Raw genomic sequence first — 20,819 nt, 5'->3', positions numbered from 1 at the left:
AAATGGAGCTTTGTCTGTGGAAAATCCTGGGGTGAGGGAAGGAAGAGTTGGTGCCTTCTGTCTGCTGAGGTCAGTGCATTGCACATCACCTAAGTATGCTGCTGTGGTAAATATCTCACTGTTAAAGTAACTTCCACTGTTTAAAAAAATGTCCTCTCCAGGGTATCCACATGCAAGAAACACTGGGAAGATCCACGGAATGTTTGTAACTCCTGTGCTCCTGGGAAGGGCCCTCACATCCATCCTGCCAAGACTGAGCTCCGTGGTTCTTTCTCCACACTGATACTGCAAATCCTATTGTTCAATGAGTGGAATATGTGGCAAAAGAATTAAACCAGGACAGTCTCCTGAATGTGGAATTCCAGACAAGGCGCTCACTGGCACTTCCAAAGCAAGCAAAGCAGCAACATCCTGAAATTGTTGCTTTTTCTTGGATATTTTCATTGCTTGACTGAAACTTTCTGCAGATATCTGCACTGAAGTGCTTTGTTTGACTTGGAGCAAGCACTGTTGCTAGGCTGCTCTGAAAGCTTGAGATGGCTCTGACTTCTCCAAAATCTCTGGCAGGGGATTTGACACAAAGAGAAGAATCCATTCTCCATGAGGGAAACTGCTGCCATTTCCTCTCTGCAAACATCCTCACAGTAGGTGAGTGGAAGGTCCCATCCTTTCATCTCATAGTTTGATATTGAAAATGCACTCTTTTCTTCTTCTCCAAATTTACTTTCATTGTATTGATATTTCATATGGGACAGCTAGTTTGCCTTAAATTTGAGGGAACTGTGCTTGCATATTCCTCAGTCCCTTTTTTTCTGTGTAGTTGGTATTGAGACTAGAGTTTGGGTAAAGTGTACTAAAAAATCCCCAAAACAATCATTGCCCTGTACACTGAGGATAACTTTGAATCAATCTTTCTTCTGTCCTTGCTTGTGCAGTCTGTGAGATTTCAGTTGTGTGAACAGACCTTCATGTGTAGGATTTGTAAAACTTGTAAAAAAATGTAGATGAGTATCCTGGGATGAGACTGTCAAGAGATTGCAACTTTTTTCCTTGATCCTTTCCAATGCTTCTGGAAAATGTTTCTTGAAGTTGATGAGGCTGGGATTTATAGTGCCTCAGGTTGTGGCTCTGTGCCATGGAGTTGTCTGAGCTGAGCTGGGAGATGCAGAGCTCAAAGAACAACTATTGTTGGCTGTTGCTCTTTTCTCAGTGTTGACAGCTGCACAGGGGAAAATGAGCTCTTCTCTTAGGAAGCTCTGGAGATTACAGAAGTGATTGTGCACATCAAGTGTAGACTGGAGATTGGGTAGGAGGGAGGGAATTGTGTAACTGATGTCTGTGGCAGATGAATTTGTGCTATGGGAGACATCTGAGGGAGGAAGGCCTGGGGTTTTTTGCATTTAAAATAAATAATAAAAAGATTATTTAGCTTAATATTTAAATCAAATCTTCATTTATTCAACACAGGACTCATTTGCTTGAAATGCATTTAATTTACTGCCTACAATCATGAAGCAGACAGCACTGAAAGTTTTGGCTGGGTTTTCACAGGACCTAATTTTGTACATCTGGTTAAATATCCAGCAATTGTGAGATCAATTTTGCTTTCTGTTGGCTTACAATTTGTGCTGATAAATGTATTTTTTACTAGCTGAATATATGTATATTGTAGGTGTACTAAAACCAGCCTGTCGGTGAAATTATTAATCCATGATTGATTGTCATTATCCTAGTTCTTATCTTTCTTACACATTTACTGATGTTACTTTTCCTGGTAGAGCCATCAAGCCATTATCATTGTCTCAGTGTGCTTCTTATGTTGATTTGCAAGGAGTTTGAAAAAGTAAAGTGCAGAAATTCAGATGTGAAATGGGGGTATTGCATCATTTGTGTGTTCTGGCACCACAGAAGTGAGGTGATCTATTCCAGTTATTGCTGTATCACACAAACTGACTGTTAGAGAACTCATTTTTTATTTGTAAGATGATGACTCTGGATGTGCATGACATATTCCTGTACACGAAGCTCTGTCAGTGTGCAAACCTAGGACAAAGTGCAAAGAAAAGGCAGAAATAGCTGGAGGGAGAGAAAGTCTGCATTGTGCACTTCCAGCATTCCAATGCAAGTGGGTCTGGACCTGAACAAAAGCTGGTCTGGGCTCAGGAATCCCTTTGCAGGCTGGTTCAGAACACCCACTTGAGCCTGGCCTTGACTCTCTCTTTAACTCTTTCCATGGCTCTGTTGAAGTGCAGCTCTGATGTGGTTTTGCCTCTGTGCTGTGACAGACTCTGAGCCACCTGCACAGAGGTGACAGCGCCAGTGCTGAGCTGCTCTGGAGCAGCCTGTGCCTTCAGAAATAACATTTCAGCCTTGTCAGGCCAGCCTGCCAAGTGCAACGCTTCTCCTTTCATGTTTGGGTGAGTTTATCTGCCAGAAGACTCAGGAAAGGATGGAGCTGGAGTTAAACCACGGGCTGCAATTACTCCACAAAGTTAATTAAGCACCCCTCAATTGATCCTCTGGCCCCACAGTATCACAGTAACCCACAATCTCCTTCTGTGCTTACTCATCTTCAGTGGCTTGGAACTCTTGGCTCTCTTGTGCAGCTTTCTGATGTTTCATCAACCGAGACACTTTTCAAAACCTGTTGCTTTTTTGCAGTAAAATCTCCACTTTTCTGTGTAGGCTGTACATGGATGAGGAAGCAGATTGGTATGTAAAAAGGAAATCTGAGCGGAATGCAATTAACTTTTACATAATTTGGTTATATATAATGTCATTAGTCCTTATTACAGCAGCATTGGGAGAGTCCAGAATCAAGGAGGGATATGGCAAATTCAGTAATCCTCTATTTTTCAAATATGCTCTGGCAAGTCTAGACTCACTTTTCCCTTGTAATCTGATGAAAGAGTGCTGTGCACAGACATGCAAAATCCAGTTTGCTGAGATATGTGGTACATCAGATTAGCCTGGAGAAGCACTTGAGCTGCCCTTCAGCTGGGGCTCCAGCATCTGCCTGGCTGTGAGCAGCTGCTGCCATGGCAGGGCTTGGGCTGGGGCATCTCCAGAGCCCCCTTCAACCCAAACCCCTCTGTGGCACAAGCTGAGCTGAAGGACAGACAGACAGGTGACATTCTGTGAATTGGCACCAGCTGTCTGACAGGAGCTTCAGTTACAGTTAGATTTCTGTGAAAATGCCCCGTTTCACTGGTTTTTCAGCTAAAAATAAAATGTGACCTGATGCTGCAGTTCTGCTTGTTCTGCATGCACAAGGCAGTGAGGGAAGGATGGGACCTGGTTTGGATTTGGGTTTTGTTGGTGCAGTTTGAGTCCCATCTGAGCAGACACAGTTATCCCTACAATGACTGAGCTCAGACAGGGCATTCTCCTCAGTTTGCTGTGACACAGGCAGTGCTGCTACACAGTTGTGACACCAAATCCTGAAGGTTTTGCACAGACTCAGCTGAAAGTTCTGTTTTCTACACCTTTTTTCCTTTCTGAATGGAGGACAAGGCTGTAGTGTAAGGAACACTGAGAGCTGCTGTTTGTCCTCACCCTTTTGCTGCAGAGGCAGAAATGCACAAGTGAGGTTTGCAGAATGAACAATTGTTTCCTTTGTTGGCAGTGTCAGCTTATACTAATTTATGTTAATGAGTCCACAGACTATTGTAATGAAGATATGAACCTAAGGACACAACACTGGACTGCTCAGCAGATCCAGATTCTAGTTCTGATTCTCTTACTGCCTTCTTGTTTGGCTCTTTCTGTAGTTTCATTTTATCCTTATGTTGTCTCTTTTTCTGATTACAAATGGGAACTGCTGTTCCTGCACAACAGACACTTCTCAGTCATGTTGAGGTCTTTTTTATGTATTCTGAAATACAAATAATAATAATAATGTCCAACCTCAGCAATTCAGAACTGAACTAACTCTGGTAAGGTCTAGAGAGTGGCAATAGTGGGTGCTGATATCAGCTGCTTGGGAACTGTTCTGCAACATGCAATCTGTAGGCCACAAATGAGTCTGAACCCTGGAGGTTTTTGATCTTGAGTGGTGGTGGCCTGGACTAGATCTGAGGACTGATGGAACAATGAAACTGAAGCAGTTTTCATGTTGTGAAAAAGGCTGGTTTTGGACGTCCAGGCTCATGTAGAATTCTTTAAGACTGTTCAAGTCTTAGAAGGAAAATTGTTTGAAAGCATTCGGCTTTTTGAGAATTTTTATATCACATTAAGAGATGAAAAAATTATAAGAAATTATAAGAAAATTATAAGAAATTGTCCCTTTGTGTGAAGCAGAGTGCATTGTAAAGGGTGAGGAAGTGTCTTGGGGTCACTGCAGGCAGAGATAACCATGGCTGGGGCTCGGCACCCAAGGGCAGCTCTCAGCTCTGTCCATTCATTCACACTCCATAAATAAATTCTCCTGCACCTGATGGAGGGCAGGGATTTGGGAATCATGGTGGCACAAGGCACCTGGAGGGTGTCTGTCTCCTTGCTGCCAGCAAAGGGCTGAGCACGAGGCTCAGGCTCAGGAGTCCAGAATGAACCACTGAGCCCAGGACCTTGAACTTCATTATGACTGTGCTTAAGTGTTTTGTCTTTCAGCTGATGTGACTCAGGTTCCTTTTTCCTGTCTCTGAGGAATGTAGATTTGTTTCCTCAATTATTTTAGTTTCAATCAAGTGACCGTTTCAAGCCTTGCAATTTAGCCCATAGAGATTCAAGAGGTAATGAAAATCTCTAAGGCTTTCTAGATTAACTTCTTTCTTAGATTTTTTTGGTTGGGATTTTTGTTTGCCTGTGTTTTTGGTAAAGTGCATTGTAATGCAGTTTTTGGAGGCTCTGTGCCAAGGTGCCTAAAGGTGTTTAGTCTCCTAACTCCTGTTCAGGCTCACACATTCCTGCTGCAATCTCTTGGAAGGCAGGAGCCTAAATTCCAATGAATTGACACCTGCTATGGAGCAGGGAGGAATCTGCTTTGTCTCCAGCTCACACAGCCTCTGCCCTTGGTAGTGATTTTGTTTTAGAATCAGGAAATACTAATAACCATCTGCCTTTGTCTCAGTGGAGGTTTGTTAGGATGAAGATTGTAAATGTGCACCACAAAGGTGGCTCTAACAGAGCTCTGCTTTGTGGCTCCTTCTCCATGGTCTGTGGGAATATTGCAGTTTGGCCTCACCTTTCTTTGCTCTGTGCCCGTGAATCATGAGGCTGTAATGAAAAGGGCAGCGTTACCTGGATACTCAATTTATGTAGCAGCTCTGCTTTTCCTGTACAAGTTAACTGGGGAAAAGGAGATAAAAGGCGCTGACTGAACTCTGTTACAGAATCAGTGGTTTTTTTTTTTCTGGACTAGAAACTGAATCACCTGAATGTTACCATCTGTTCCTTCTTTCTCCTGTGCCCCCTCAAGTGTTGCCGCCCTATCCGATGTGTCTCTTTCTGCCTGTGAGGGTTTTGGACGCGTGTAGCGGCCAAAGGGACGAATCCAGCAGAACAAGCGGCGCCGTGCGCGCCCCATGCCCGGTTCGGGACACCGCTCCTGCCGAGGCCGTGCCGCGGTTGCCATCTGCTGGGTGAGCAGTCTCACAGCCTCCGTCCTGCCAGCACCCAGCGCTGGGACCTCCCAGCTGCCTCAGAACCACCCGAGTGCCGCTGCTCCTGCAGCTTTTGTACCTGGCATCCCTTGAGGGTCATTAACCAAGGTTACTGCTACTTGTAGCCAGTGCTCATTGCAGGGCACAGTGAAAGTTCTTGGTAGGTGTACCTGGTAGCAGGGAAGTTACCTTGGTTTGAGCCTGATAAAAGTGAATTAGGTAAAAATCATGCTCAGTCAGATGGTTAGAATAAGTGCAGCACGTTTAGAGGTAGTAAACCAACTTCTGGATTCACTGAAGCAGTGCTGGAGCAATTAAAAATGAGGTCTTTATAATGCTGCAAGAGGAAAAATCTGTTCCTTTCATTCATTCATATGAGTGCTCAGCCTGTGTGTTGTCAGAGATGGGAGGGGTGGAAATGCAATATTGTTTAACAGAGTGCAACGATATTGGCATTATCTGTGGGAAGTTCTGGAGATGCTGCCATTAGCTGTGAATAATCCTGTCAGTCAAAGCCACTCACAGGGATGCTGCTCCCAGGCTCTGTAAACAAGAGCTGAGTCTCTCCCTCTTACACTTTCTCACAAGCGAGTTATTTGTATTTGCTGATAGTTCTGGTAAACTTAATCCCCCTGAAAGCCACCAAAAGCAGGTACAGCCAAGTGATTACTAGCCCGTGTGTCTTACAGCATGGCTGGCTTTGGTTTGCATTTGGAGTTTGGCAAACTGTTTTAAAATCATGACTGTGATACTGTGAACCTCTCTGGGTTTTGGTGTTAGTCACCTCCCCAAACATTTCAATGCCCTTCATCTCCAAGCAGTTTTCTATTTATCTTCACATTAGAATCTTATCTGTCAGTTTGATCTGAGGTTAAATGCTTCATCAGAGAGGGGAATGCTTTGTTTCTTGAGAGAACAAATAACTCCAGTTGTCTTCTGAAGCAAACCATAGTGGTTTTCTACAGTTATCAAACTATGAGGAACCACTTGATGTGTGGCTGCTGCCACCTCCCAGGCAAATCCAGGATCCTTCAGCTGAATTGCTGGCTCTGTAAAGAAGAAATGAGAATATTCTTGAACTCATGATCTCAGAAGTACAAACCATGAGTTAAACCTGTGTAGCCACTGTGAAGAAAGGCTGTTCTATTATGGCCCTTCTATGCTGAAAATGCTCTGCACACAATAGAAGAGCTGTGAACAGTTTAGAGAAGAGTGAGATTGTTTCTGGCAATATCAGAACCACTGATATTTCCCTGAAGTAATAATCTTTTTCCCTGCTGAAATGCTGAAGTTCCAGGCAATTGGCTCAGTGAAGAAGACAAAAGGTTTTAAACCTGTTTAGAGACTATTCTAATCCCCTTAACTGGTGTTTCTCTCTCTGAACTGAAAGGGGGGATGCTGATTCCCAGGAGGCCAGCAGGATTTGTGACTGGATCAGAGGAAGAAAAAGCTCGAGCTTGTGTCACAGTGAATGAGCTGGGTGTTGACATAGGCAGGAACTCAGGAACTCAGAATGAGTGGGACCAGCAGTGAAAGTCAGAGGAAAGTCATTCCAGGGAAGTGTTTGGGATAGTGGCAGATACAGGAGCTGGGTTGCTGTCAAGATAATGCTCAAAAATCAAGAAATGAAGCTTATTGAAAGTTCAAAATGCTCATTTGTTAGAATTAAGTATGAAAATAGAAATACGTTAGAATCACTAGCATTCAGATCCACGATTGCAGAACAGGTTTTGTCCTCATTTGCCAGCAGAAAAAAGGAAGAGATGGACTACAAAGTGCTGTTTGAAGTAAGGGGGGAAAAAAGGTTTGTGCTTAATCCTGAATGCTGTTCTCTGGAGGAAAATGGTTAGTGTGGAAAATCTAGTTAATTTGACTCGTTTTTCTCATAGAGTCCAAGTGAAAATTTGCATTGGGGAGGTTTTACTGTGGGCAGGGATTAAAAAGTTAAAACTCTCTCAAGAGATGCAAATATCTACAGAGTTTTATATATACATACATACATACATACATACATACATATATTCATATATTTATGTTTATGTAATAGTTCTCCCAGGAAAACACTAAACTTGGGGAAACCTTTGCAGACCTGGCTGAATGTGGAACTGGCTATGGGGTGGTGCTACTGAACTGTGTTTCTTTTTTAGAACAGGTGGCTGAGAAAGTGAAGCAAGATCATTTGTTGTTACCTAACTGAAAATTCACTGCAGAGGAATGAACAGGATTCTGTCCTGTTACCTTGAGAATGAAAGTGTTTGAGGATGGTGCTGTACACAGGTGCATTCACATTTCATTCTTCTAGCAGCAGTGCGTTTGGTTTCATTGCAAATAATTTTGTTCAGTTTTGGATATTCAGGGTTAGAGGTGCTAAATGTAAACCTGAAGAAGCAGCAAGCATTAGTTGGTGGAGAATAAATCCCTATTAGAGACCTCTGTAAGTTTTAGAAGCTGTAGGGACTGAGGAACAAATGTGTGACCTTTAGTCCCTCTGGCATAATTGAGCAGGGTCACCTCATGTGGTTGTAGGAGATCATGGCTGTGCTGGTGTCTGACTGGAGTTCCCAGTTAAGCAGTGGAAGAGAAAAGCAGAGGAAACCTTAAAGGAAGCAACATGAGCATTTAACAGCTGTCAGAGAGAATCCCCTGTAGAGGAGCAGACATTTCAGTGTCAACTGACACAAGATACCCCAGGAAGGAGCTGTCAGTCAGCAAAGAGTTAATTGTTCCAGCAAAAAGTAGTTTAGATAAAATCCTAGCTCTCCTCTCTCCCCCGCTTCCTCGGTGTTGTGTAGAGGAAAGGAGCTTGTACATCACAAAAGTGACAGTGATTCCTCAGTGCCTGAGCTAATAAACGGGATGAAATTCAAACTGCCTTCTCACACAGACACAGACTTGCAGAAGAGGGAGCAAGACGGAGGGAAAATGCAGAGTATTTTTACTTCCTAACATAGGAAATTGAGAAAACCCCTCTTATCTCTACAAGATGATGGATTTAGGAAGCCCATCGCAGAAACACAGTAGGTGGATTTATTCTTTTTACCTCATCCACTAGAATTTTTGCTAGAAGATAAATTGTGCTTATGGGCTCAGTTGTTGTTCAGTAGCACTTTCATAGCATCACATTACTCTTCCTTTTCCTCACTTGCTCAGAGATATTCAGCCATTTGACCCTGTTTGTTAGAGGATAGCATTTTTTAGATCTCATCAGCTCACTGTCATTTCAAAAGATCTTTTATCTTTAAGAAGGCATGTTTTATTAATTACAGCCATAGTATCTAGATAAAAACAAAGACTGCTAAGTAAATGAAAATCCATTCCACTTACAGCAAATGAAACATGTATTGCTTCGGAGAAACCATAATGCTAAGGACAGAGCAATTCCCAATTCTCTGAATGAATTGTTTACTCCAGAGCACTTTCAGTAGCTGTAGACATTGCATTTGAGTGTACCTTGCAAAGTTTACTGATGGAGGAAGGGAAGGTTGGCTCTTGAACAACAGAAACTCCACCACAATGCACTGTGCTAAACTCTGCCCGTCATTTCTTGGTGTCATTACTCACTGCTGTGTGTATAAAATGATTTCTGCTGGCACACAGTGCTGATGTTCCTGCGTTCTCTCAGTGATTTTACAGGAGTTCTGCTGCTGTAGATTATGCTGATCAGGTTGGGTTGTGCAGTCATCTTATCTTTACCTGTGGTGCATGGTTCATTGAAGCCATTCCCATGTGCAGCTCTCAGGTGGTTCTGCAGTGCTGTGTGCTCCTGGGGCTCTGTACACACGTTTGTCAGCTGCGTGTCTCGTGGCAAAGTGTGTTTGTGCAGAGGGGGCTGTTCCTGGGTCTGTGTCTGCTGGAGGATCACACTACTGCGTCTCTAATGATGGTTGTAACACTTCAGCTACCCTGCGTGATGAGCCATTTGGAGGAGATAATTAATCAAGTAAATGACTGACAAGTAAATTACAATCAGCACTCGGAATGCATCTCTGTTAGAAGCACCTGCAGGCATTCAGGTGCTGTGCAAGCCTCGTCCTCAGTTCTATTCTGCATTTTCCTTCTCTCTGTGGGCTTTATATAACCTTCCCCACTCATCTCACATGCATTTGCACAGTCCTACTGAGATGATTAATCCTCAGCTGGAAGAGCTTTTTTAATAGTACAAGTACCAGATTTCAGACTCAAGCTTCTTACAGACAGTGTAGGGATAAAGTCTGGATTCTCTGCACAGCAAATCGTGGTTGTGACGTCCTGTAAATGTGGCTGTGATATCAGAGAGACTTTGCCAATAACTATCACCAGAGGGTCTCTGAGTTCTTCACTGTCTGCTTCAGAGCCTGATTTGCTTTCCTGCCCGGAGTTCAGGTGGCTGAACGGGGTGTGCTCTGAGCACTCTGCTGTTTGCTTCTCAGTCCAAGTTGTGAACTGAATGCAAGCATCACAAAAGGTGTGCAGATTTCCTACCTTGGTCAGAGTAAAATTTAAAGCAATAATAAAAGTTAGAATTGTGAGGGAGTTGTGAAGATTCTCTGCTTCCTTTTTCTTGTGAAAGGTGCAGCATAAGTGGGTAATTTAGGGACAAGAAACAATGCAGTGGCAGACTGTGCCATTCATTTTTATAGGGGAGAAATAGCTTTTCCATCAGTCTCCAGCACCTGAACAGGAGATGCTTCTCTTGATGGATGAGCTGCACTCACTTGTGTGAGGAGCAGGCTCAGTCAAGTCCCTGGAAGACACTGCCTGGCTTGGCACAGCTCTTTGTGTCCAAGACTTGTCGTTCATGCAGCGCACCTGCACTGAATTCTTGTGCCCATTCGCCCGCTGGGATACTTGCAGTTCTGTTTGCAGCTTCTGTGAGGATGGAACAGCTGGGGCTGTGCTGCTCTCACATTCCCCTGGTGCCCTGGGCAGGGGCTGGGCAGGGGCTGTGCTGCTCTCGGTGTCCCCGGTGCCCTGGGCAGGGGCTGGGCTGGGGCTGTGCTGCTCTCGGTGTCCCCGGTGCCTGGGCAGGGGCTGGGCAGGGGCTGGGCAGGGGCTGTGCTGCTCTCATTGTCCCCCCGGTGCCCTGGGCAGGGGCTTTGCTGCTCTCGGTGTCCCCTGGTGCCCTGGGCAGGGGCTGTGCTGCTCTCACATTCCCCTGGTGCACTGGGCAGGGGCTTTGCTGCTCTCGGTGTCCCCCGGTGCCCTGGGCAGGGGCTGGGCAGGGGCTGTGCTGCTCTCGGTGTCCCCCGGTGCCCTGGGCAGGGGCTGTGCTGCTCTCGGTGTCCCCGGTGCCCTGGGCAGGGGCTGGGCTGGGGCTGTGCTGCTCTCGGTGTCCCCGGTGCCCTGGGCAGGGGCTGGGCAGGGGCTGGGCAGGGGCTGTGCTGCTCTGAGTGTCCCCCGGTGCCCTGGGCTGGGGCTGTGCTGCTCTCGGTGTCCCCCGGTGCCCTGGGCAGGGGCTGTGCTGCTCTCGGTGTCCCCGGTGCCCTGGGCTGGGGCTGTGCTGCTCTCGGTGTCCCCGGTGCCCTGTGCTGCTCGGGCCCATGCAGCGCTGCCTGCCCGGCCGGGAGCGCTCCCCGCGCTCCGAGCGCCCTCAGCGCATCCCGGCGGCAGCGAGCGGTACCCGCGGGCTGGGGGCGCCGCTGTCCCCTCCTGGAGCCGCTTCTGGGCCACACCGAGCGCTGTTTACAGCCGGGGTTCCTAAGCGTGCTCTCGTGTTTCCAGCTTGAGAGCCAGCAGCGCTTGGTCCCAAGTTGCAGTTCTGGAGCGTGTGATGCACAAGCTTACTATAAACGTAGAAACTTCTTCAGCAGCCTTTCTTCACCTTTTTTCTTATTTGCAGGCTTTGTATTTTCAAATGGCATCTGTTCCCCTGAATTAACAATGTATTTCTGGTGAGAATTATCAATTCACTTGTGACCTTAGCTCCCAGTTCAGACTGACACAAGATAGCAAAGACGTTTGATACCCATGTGCTTCTGGCAAGATTTTCATTTGGTGTTTCGTTCTTTCCCCGTGTTTCTGGGCCAGCTTTCATGCCATGCCCCTGCTGTTCAGCCGTTCATGTTCATAAGGTGCTAGCTCTAACCCTCTTAAAAAAGAAAACCCAGCTGAGGTCAAGCCTGGCGGTACAGCTTTGATGCTTGCTGCTGTAGCAGAGAATTCAAAGTTTAGTCCCCCACAGCTCTCTCCCCTCAGAGCAGTCTCTTCATTTATTCATACATTATTAACTGGTGATTTGAGTAACAGATGTGTATGGGGGGGCATCCATAATTTATTACAAGGATGAACAAACCCTGGCCTGTGGACAGTGAGGACAGGCTGAGCTCCCTGCTCTGGTGGGGGCAGGGGTTTCCCTTAAGGAGGGACAGGAGGGTTTCATGCACCCTTGGGCACCTGGGATTAAAATCAGCTTTGAGGGAAAATTCTGATCCTGGAAATTCCCAAGGGCTGCCCTCTGAGGGGGCAGAGCAAAGACAAAGTGGGTGCAGGGTGTCACTAAGAGCAGTGAGGCTGCTGCTTGCAGGGTAATTTTTTGCTGCTCAGGCTGGCTAATCAGATAAACTGAGTTCTGTGCTTTCATTTAATCAGTGCAAACAGCTAAAAGGGATGACTGTAATTGTAATTTAGCAGTGACAGGCAGAGATGTGTGCAGAGAATTGACTTGCAGTAACTCCTGTGCTAAGGCAGGACCTGCAGCACCCCTGCGCTGTTTGTAGGACAGCCCTGGGACGTGACAAGGCCTTGACTTGTGCCTCTTGAACCCTCTGATTTGCTCTGCTGGATTTTGGGGCAGGTTTATGTGATTTTTCTGTCTCCAGTCAGGAAAGCTCATCTTTTAACTGCAAGACTCAGGTCCAGAAAAATTTTGTACTAAACATCTTAGCTAGAGGTGCCTTGAGCAACTTGAATGAAATCCCTTACTTTGGCTCTATGGGGTTTCACCAAATGGGAAATGCTTTGTAGAATAGAATTTTTTTTTAGATTTTTTTCTCATGTCAGATTGAAAATAAAAAAAAGTATTTCACTAAAGTTTCAAATAAACCTATTTTGTCAGTTTTAGAACAAAATATGCTGATTTTATAATTTATTTAAACCATGTTATCATGTCATGTCATGTCATGTCATGTCATCTCATCTCATTTAAATTTATATATATATAATCTATATTGCATACTACCAGGTACATCCAATCTATAATATATGTCAAAATAACATATACTATATACTATATACTATCTCATGTGCTTTTTAAGCCAGTAACTATTTTGATGAACCAAAACATGTTGATTCAAAATACATGAGTTATTTTGGGAACTTTCCTTTGTGGAAATCCTGAAACCTTCCCATTTCTTTTCACAATTTTCTGCTGTAACGCTGCCCACTGATGCTTCCAATACCTGAAATAAATCTAAGCATATATAGTTGTCATAAGACATGAACTGTGACTTGTAATAGCAGTAGAATAAATATAATTGCTAAAAGAAGAAAAGGGACTTTTGGAACAAACCCTTCTGGTCCCATATGTTTTAATTCTGCCTGTGCCAGTCTGCATTTGTGTCATGGCTGAGTCTTTGGTTCCTTCACAAGGTGATCCAAAGGAAGACTTTGGCACCCTTAGTGGTTCTTGGAAAGAAACTTGAGTTTTATTCTTGAGTCACTTCCATTTCTAACTTCAAGCCCATCTGTGAAAGCCCAGTATTCTGGGTTAGGATTTTTCAGCACAGGTCTGATATAATATTCTGCTATTTCTGTGCAGAACAAATGGCAATGGTGGCATTGAAGGAACTGAGGCACAGTCAGTTCTTTCACTGTTGGGTTTTATTAATAAACAGCAAAGACCAACATGTCACTTTTCATGGTGCTCTCATGGCAGGGTGTGTGGTAAAACCAACATGTCTGTACAGCCCAGCTCTGGAACTGGAGCAGTCCTGGCTCTGTGCACACACAATTTGTGGAACAGCAGCTCCTGCAGCTGGCTCTAAGGAATGCTTACATCCCAGACTGGAGAAGGACTCAACACATCCCTGAGCAGGGCTTCGCCTGCTACCTGAGCACCAAAAAACCAGAGCTGAGGGGAGAAAACCCCTGAGCAGGGAACTGCAGCCCCTCAGAGGCTGTGAGAGAGCCCAGCAGGAGTGACCTGGAACAGGGAATGAGTCTGTGGCTCCATGGGCTGGCTCCTGGGGATGACAGGGTACAAGAATGCAATTCCATTTACAATAAAATGATGGACAAGGTATTTTGTAACAGTCTCTAAGTGACAGCTGGGAGAAGAGGGATGAAAGGGAAGGTAGGTGAACTAGCTTGCAGGTATGAAACAGAGCTCAGGATTTGAGCTGTGTAACGCAGTTTAAATTCCACATCTCTCTGCATCTTGCAGAGAAACCTAATTTTTTTTAAATCTCCACAGGCTTCTCGGAGACAGAAGATGCTAATTTTAGAAATGTGGCAGCTCGTCTTCTTCCCCACCCCCTTCCATTTGCTGCCAGAATGCTTAACAATCCAGTAAACAAGCTGTAGGAAAAAGGGGAATAACCTCAAGAGCTGAGGTTGGTGTTGGCCCCTTGTCCGTGGCATTTTTGGGGAAGGATTTGCCCCCTGCCCATGGGTCTTGAGTTTGAAACTGATTTAAAAATAGAAGAGTAACAGCTGAAGTGACGGTGAAAAGAAGTATTTAAAGGTGCAGTAATCGTGGCTGGCAGGCCCTTTGCTGACCTGATTAATTCTGCACCAGTACTCAGGATAGTCTAAATTAAAGCATTGCATAAGGACAGTGCTGGGAAGTAAAGGAACAAGCCTGAAAATTTCATGTAGAACTCAGATATCTCATTTTTGGTTTCTCTACACGCCGAAAAACGTGACACAGAAATCTCACGGATCTGCTATGGGAGTTTGTTCTAATTACAAAATACAAAGTACACTACAAAAAGGTCTGATTTGAGATACCTTTCTACTGTGCAGAAAGGTTCCTCTTAATGAGTACCCAGAGTCCTAATTAGTGCAGATAGTGACTGATAATTTCCACGCTCTGAACTTCTCTTCTTGTGTTGCTGCATCTTCATCCTCTGCTTCAATCTTGTGTGGGCAAACAGAGTTTGGACAATGTTTATCCAAACCCAAATGTATTAGGGTTGCAACCCTAATTATCTAATTATCAGGCCTTAGAGTGCAAAATGTTTTGTCCTCATTTTGGCAACAGGTGGACTGATCTGAGTGTTTCATGATGAAACTTTTTTATTTAAGAATTTCTGATGCAAAGCACCCAAAATTCCTTTGGCTTAGAAAGACCCAGCACTTCTCCACTATTATTATCCAAGTCTTTTATTGTACCTGCTCTTGTGGGCACTTGAAGCTGTGTGCGCATAAATAGGTAGGAAAATATTTAAAATTAGGCATTAATTGCTGCTTCAGAGCATCTGTATGACTAGAAGTTTTGTGTTAGACCTACACAAGACACACTTGTGTGTTCAGTCTAGAAAACCTGCTATTTTTAAAGTAGGAAATGTGAGGCAGTGAAGTGTTCGTTGCATTTGGAACACGTGGATAATAAATCTGCTTAAATTTAACATGCATCATAATTTCAAACACCCTCAAGTGCCTGGAAAGTTTAACAAAGCATGAATGCCTCATCTACTTTGTGCCTCACAGAGCAATGCATTTATCTTTTCCAATTTATTTGGGACAATGGAACAGAGTGCAGCACAGCTGTTTTCTATGGATGCAAGCATATGTGTCTTCTATTACTAATTAGTAATCAATTCCACCCCACCGTGCCTTTTTCATGGCTCAACTGTCTGAGAACTGTGTCTGTGCTCAGAAATCCATGTCACAGTTGTGACTGAATGAATTGCAAGTTTTGATTTTGGGAGAAAATTAGCTCAGGAGATTTTGTCATATGTGTCAGAGTGCTGTCTGCTGAAAAATGAAATGATTAATTTATTTCTTGGCTCCATTCCTGTCTTGGGTACCTCATATCTTGTCCTCAGCACACACCAAAGATGTGATTTACCCTGAAGCAGGTTATTATCTGTTCACAGGGACAATCCATGTAGTTCAGGCAGCCATGATTCTCTCCTGGTTGTGGTTGTTTTGTGCCTTTTGCACAGCTCTCCCACAGTGCTGACAGAGGATCCTCAGAGGCAGCAGGGCTGTGCAGACAATGGGCTGCAGGCTGGAAATATGGCACAAGCAGTAACAGGAGCAGGAGCAGGGAGCTGGGAGCAGGATCCCTCACTACCCACAGCAGAAACATGGAATAAAGCAACTGTGCAGGGCTGCACTCCAGCAAGAATATTAATGCATTTCTATTTTGAAAGGGAGAAAAAAGATTGCATGGAGCAACAAAGGGATCTGAGGTAATTGAACATTAATTTTGTGAACTGTGTCTCTGTTGCTTGGATGCACCTGGGGTAACCAGACTCACTGGAGTAACTGAGGTTTAGCACCTCACTGGAGGAGTTGACAAAACGAAGTAGAAAAGACAGGGAAAGTACTGTGAGGGTGGAACTACAGTCACAGGGAAGGGAAATGATCTCCAGGGAAATGATCTCCAGGTATGATGTCCATGCCTGGACCACAACTCCTTGCTAGGACACCTGGAAGATCTCCTGCCTAAGGCGTCCAGCTCCCAGCTGTTTGCCTGCCAGCTCTGGCTGTACAGAATTCCTGCACTTGGGAAACCACACAGCCACTCTGCAGGGCAGCTGGCACTGCTGCCTGTGGGCTGCCTGCAGCTTGTCACATATTCCACGGTACCACAATGAGAGCAATTGTGCAGCAAGACATAACACAGGGTTCGACTTTTCAGTAATAAACCTCGGAGGGACAAAGAGGAGCAGCAAGCCAAGGGATTTTTATGTTTTCCTTTTAGTGATCTGAGAAGTAGCAGGAATTCCAGCAGCAAACACATCTGTCTGCAGCTGTCACTGCAGCACCTCCAGATTCTATCACCTGCACACAGTACAACCACTTGCTGAAGTGGTTTTGTCTAAACAAAGCAGTCCAGCCAATGATCTTTCCCTCATTTTCAGATTGTTAGTCAGAAGTTTGAAAACACATTTAAAACTCGTTTATAAAACACCGCAGGAGACAGAAGTGCTGCAGAGAGGCTCGAGGTGTGTGTGGGGCTGGGGCTGTGGTGCTGTGGACTGTTCTTGTCACTGTGGTGGTTGAGAACTCAGGACTAGCTCAGTCTGGTTGGTAGCTGAGCTTTACTTCTGAAGGCTTTCAAAGATTCCAAAATCTATTTGGAACTAGTTTTGCCTTCTTGCATTACTACCTTCCCCCTTCTGTGCTAGACATGAGCATCTTCCCATCTTATGTAACACAGATTTTCTTGGAAGAATGTGTGTTCCCTGAAAACCTCAAACAGCCAAGATGATTTATGGGTCTATAAGAAAATAGGCCACCAAAACACTTCAGTTCTAACAATCTCCAAATCAGAAAAAAGATCTAAGACCGAAATAATAAAGATTGTAAATGTTGTTTATTCTGAAACTGTGTGGTGAAAAAAATCAGGTTAAACCAGCTTAGTTCAACCAACTTTCTCAGTGTTCTCTTTCCTTTTGGTGCTCAGTAGAAGTCTGGGAGAAGGGGGATGAAAGGGAGAGCCAAAGGAATGGCTGATACCTCTGAGAGCCAAAGGACTGGTGGTTGTCTCTGTGCTATAAACAGCCTGGTGAGCCCCAGGGAGGTGAGCTGGTCACTGCAGAGGGTTTCAGGAGCAGGTCCAGTTTAGCTGTTAAGTTTTGATTCCTGTCCTGCTGCCAGACAGGATGGGAGCCTGTAGCACTGCACATGTGAAGGGCATTACCTTTATTCCTCTGCCTGAGGAGCAGCAGAAGGCAATGGACAGCACACAGCCCCACAGTGTCTGATTTTATTACAGAAAGAGTCACAAAACTTGTTTATGCAAAGCATCTCTTTGGTATTTACAGCACATTCAATGCCAGTCATTTTGCCCTCTATTTGTGTTGACAATGGAGAAGTTATTACTTTCAAGCTGTGAGAGTTTTGATAGCAGCCTTTAAGTCAGACTGTTGGTGGTTGTTTTTACTGTTTCCATCCCACAAAGATAATTTTATTTGGAGAAATCTATCTTGTGTATAGTGTGCTGGGCCTCTTCACCTTTTCTCTGCAAAAAGTACATGGGAAGGTATCAAGGGGACCTAGGGAGAATTTCAAATTACAAAGACAAAACTATTGCTGCAGTAGATTGTGCAATCCCATGGCATCATCTGATGCAGGGCTGGAAATTGATTATCCTACTGGATGTTGAATTTTTTGTTGACTCAGGATTAAATGTATGGAAGGATCTTAGAGTTTTCTAATCTGATAGTGTTCGTCTTGGTTACTCTCTGTAAACATTTTGCAATAAAACCTTAATTTGAAACGTCCCAACTCTTCATATGTTAAGAGAATGGTGATTTTGTTCTATGTCTTGCCACCTGCTGTTCTCTTCTGTGGTAAAGTACATTGGTAACTATGGGAACAAAAACTTAAGAACAGACACCCACATGTGTTGAAGTTGATTTATAGAAGGTCTTGAAGTGATGCCACGGATTGTGAGAGATGGAACTCTCTGGATGGAGTTTAATGGCTTTCAAGGAGGGCTCAGTGTTTGACTTCCAGAAGTTATTTAGAATGTTCCTGACGTTGTGGATGTTCCATTCTCCACTTAACCATGGTGTAACGTGGTGGTGCTGCATTTCCCAGCTGGCTCATTCAGTCCCCAGCTCATTCCTCCCCTGTGCTGGGCTATGAGATCTCTGTTATTTCTGTCAGGAAATAGGTCCTAGAATGTGATAAAAAGTGGCAGCTGGAGCCTTGGGATGAAGGATGTATGTGTAGGTGAATGTGTAGTCAAACTATAACGTAGCTGTGCCATCAGCTTGGGTGCCTTGTGCTGTTTGTCTGGAATGCCCTGCTCCTTTCCAGGCAGCCAGGATGGGGCTGGGCCCTGGCAGAGGCCTGGGATAGCTCAGGATCCTCTGTGGAAGTGCAGCCACACAGCAAGGGCAGATCTTTGTCAGATCATGGCTCAGCTCCCCTAACCAGGGCCAGCTGCTCAGTGGCATCACTCTGGGCTTCCTCTGCATATCGTGGAAAGAAGGAATTGAGAGAAGTCCTGGCCCCTTTTAGTCCCTTCTTAGGACTTTAAACCTTCGTGATGTGACAGCAGCATTCCACAAGTCACTCTTCTGCTCTGTTGGGTAGAGCTGGAGAGCTGGGAATGGAGGATGAAGGAATTAGGGCATGCTATGCTTTGTGTGATGTGGAACTGACAGCGGGGTAGGTTTGCTCCATGCCAGCTCTGTGCTCTCCAAACTGGAGTGCTGGTGACCTTTCCCAGCCATGTATGAACTTCTGGTGTGAATCAGAGCCCACAAATCCAGATAAAAGTTTGTCATTGATTTCAAGAGTCAGCAGATTGTTTTTGCACAGAGAAATTTCCTGGTTTAGACTAGACATTACTTGGAATAAGAGAATCTTTTAATGTAAAATGCTTTGGTCTTGATGATAGCACAGTCTGTGTTCTCTTTATTTCAAAAAATTTGCATGTGTTGTGAAGGCATTCAAATGTTTCTCTGACGTTTGTTCTGTGACCCTGTTCTAACTGCACAGCAAAAAACTCCCAAAGAAACAAAACATTTCATTTTATGGAATTTATGTCACACAGTAATTAGGTACTGATTCTGAATTTTTAATAGTCTCAGATGGGATTATATTTTTCTTCTAAAGAAAGCATAGCCTGGTGAAGCAACAAGCTTTGCTCAGTTTGATGGGGTAATTAGTGAATTGTTCTTAGTTTGATGGGGTAATTAGTGAATTGTTCTTAGCTGCAATCTTTCAATTTGCTCTGTCTCTTGATCAGGTTGTGAGGAATAGGTGGTGTTGAATGAGAGGTTTGTCCCTAGCAGTGAATTGAGCCTACCCTGCAGTGTGAAGATTTCCTGCCCTGGTTTCCCCAGGGAAGTTGCCTGACAGGCACTTTCTGGGCCTCAGCACTTGCCCATCTTCTCCCTTTTGATATGAGACGAGATTTGTTGATAACCTGCACTTGCCAACAGGAAATAAGAACAGAAATGAGAGTTACTTTTAGGATAAACCTGGCACATTGTGTGCAGTGTTCACCCTGATAGGCCTGTGTTAAAGCACAGTGGCTGCAAGAGGAATTACCCAAATGTAAGGTGGTGTAAATACAGGAGGCCCCAGAGGCTCCTGCAGTAAGTGCTCCTCAAGTGCTTCTGGATGGGTTGCTCAGGAGATGGGACCTCAGGGGACACAGCTAGTGCAGAAAGCCACTAAGCAAATAGGATAATGTTTTATTGAAAGTAAACTTGAGCCAAGTCCTGGAGCCATTCCTTAGATGGCAACGACCATGGATTCGTGCCTAAATGAAAACTGCAGGGGGTTGTGTCAGATCTTGCAAAGATCTTGATCTTTCTGCAATAGTGATTGATATCTGAAATGCAAGGTTGATGTGGGATGGAAACAGCAGGAGAATCCAGCTGCAGCAGCTGGGAACATGAAGGAGAGTCAACACTCCCAGCGTGGAGAGCCTGAGTGGGGTGGGAGAAAGGGGCTCTGAGCCTTCCACAGCACCTCATGTGCTGAAGCAGGTCAGGATGGGGAGGTGCAAGGCAAGAGGGAAACACCAAACAGCAGAAACAGATTGGCTTCAGCTCCTGCAGCCAGGGGGGAGAGGATGCAGGGCAGCACTGCCTGATGGACCTGCAGGAATGCCCTGGAGTGTCCTGGGTGTTGGGCAGGATGCTGTGATCCTGCCTACCCTGCCCAACCCCAGCAGCAGGTTCCTTTCCTAGAGGAGACACTAACTTTTCCCAATCCTTTATCATTCCTGTTTAATTAGATTTCAAGCCCCCAAGGGAACAAATTGTTTTATCCTGTGTATTTCAGTGGCATGTAGGAGGGGCAGGAACTATTCCTGGTTGGAGTTTTTAGGCAGCACCCTCATACCAAGATGCTGAAATTCTTCTCCAGGATTTAGACAGAACTCAAAGGTCTGTGTCTGTCTTCTCCTGTATTGTGCTTTGGGGCACAGACTACAATAATGTGCATTGTTTCCTAGCCATATTCCATTAATTCTGCATTAATATTTCCTTGCAAGTTAAAAAGGTGGAAAATTTGTCATTTTTGCCAAGAAAAGGAGTTAGAAAGAAATCCAAAAAGAACAGCTTGCCTATTTTTATCAGTAGCTATAGACTTGCTTTCTAAACT

General features: G+C 44.8%; 1 protein-coding gene across 4 annotated transcripts in view; it reads left to right on the top strand.

Annotated features, from left to right (window-relative positions):
* Positions 1-455: 455 nt before the first annotated feature.
* PLCH2 (phospholipase C eta 2) overlaps positions 456-20,819 on the top strand; it is a 67,133-nt gene continuing 46,769 nt past the window's right edge. Inside the window, exon 1 of one of the 4 annotated variants that reach the window (XM_077190291.1) lies at positions 456-648. In XM_077190291.1, coding sequence (XP_077046406.1) covers positions 537-648 — 112 coding nt within the window. In that variant the 5' untranslated portion in view covers positions 456-536. Of the gene's footprint in view, positions 649-8,389; positions 8,618-20,819 lie in introns of those variants that run through there. The other 3 variants (XM_077190290.1, XM_077190295.1, XM_077190294.1) reach the window with 3 other exon arrangements.

This window comes from Agelaius phoeniceus, chromosome 24, assembly GCF_051311805.1.
Source record: "Agelaius phoeniceus isolate bAgePho1 chromosome 24, bAgePho1.hap1, whole genome shotgun sequence".
Taxonomy (NCBI): Eukaryota; Metazoa; Chordata; class Aves; order Passeriformes; family Icteridae; genus Agelaius; species Agelaius phoeniceus.
The sequence above is the reverse complement of the archived record's forward strand: the minus strand, read 5'-3'. Positions and strand labels throughout refer to the sequence as shown.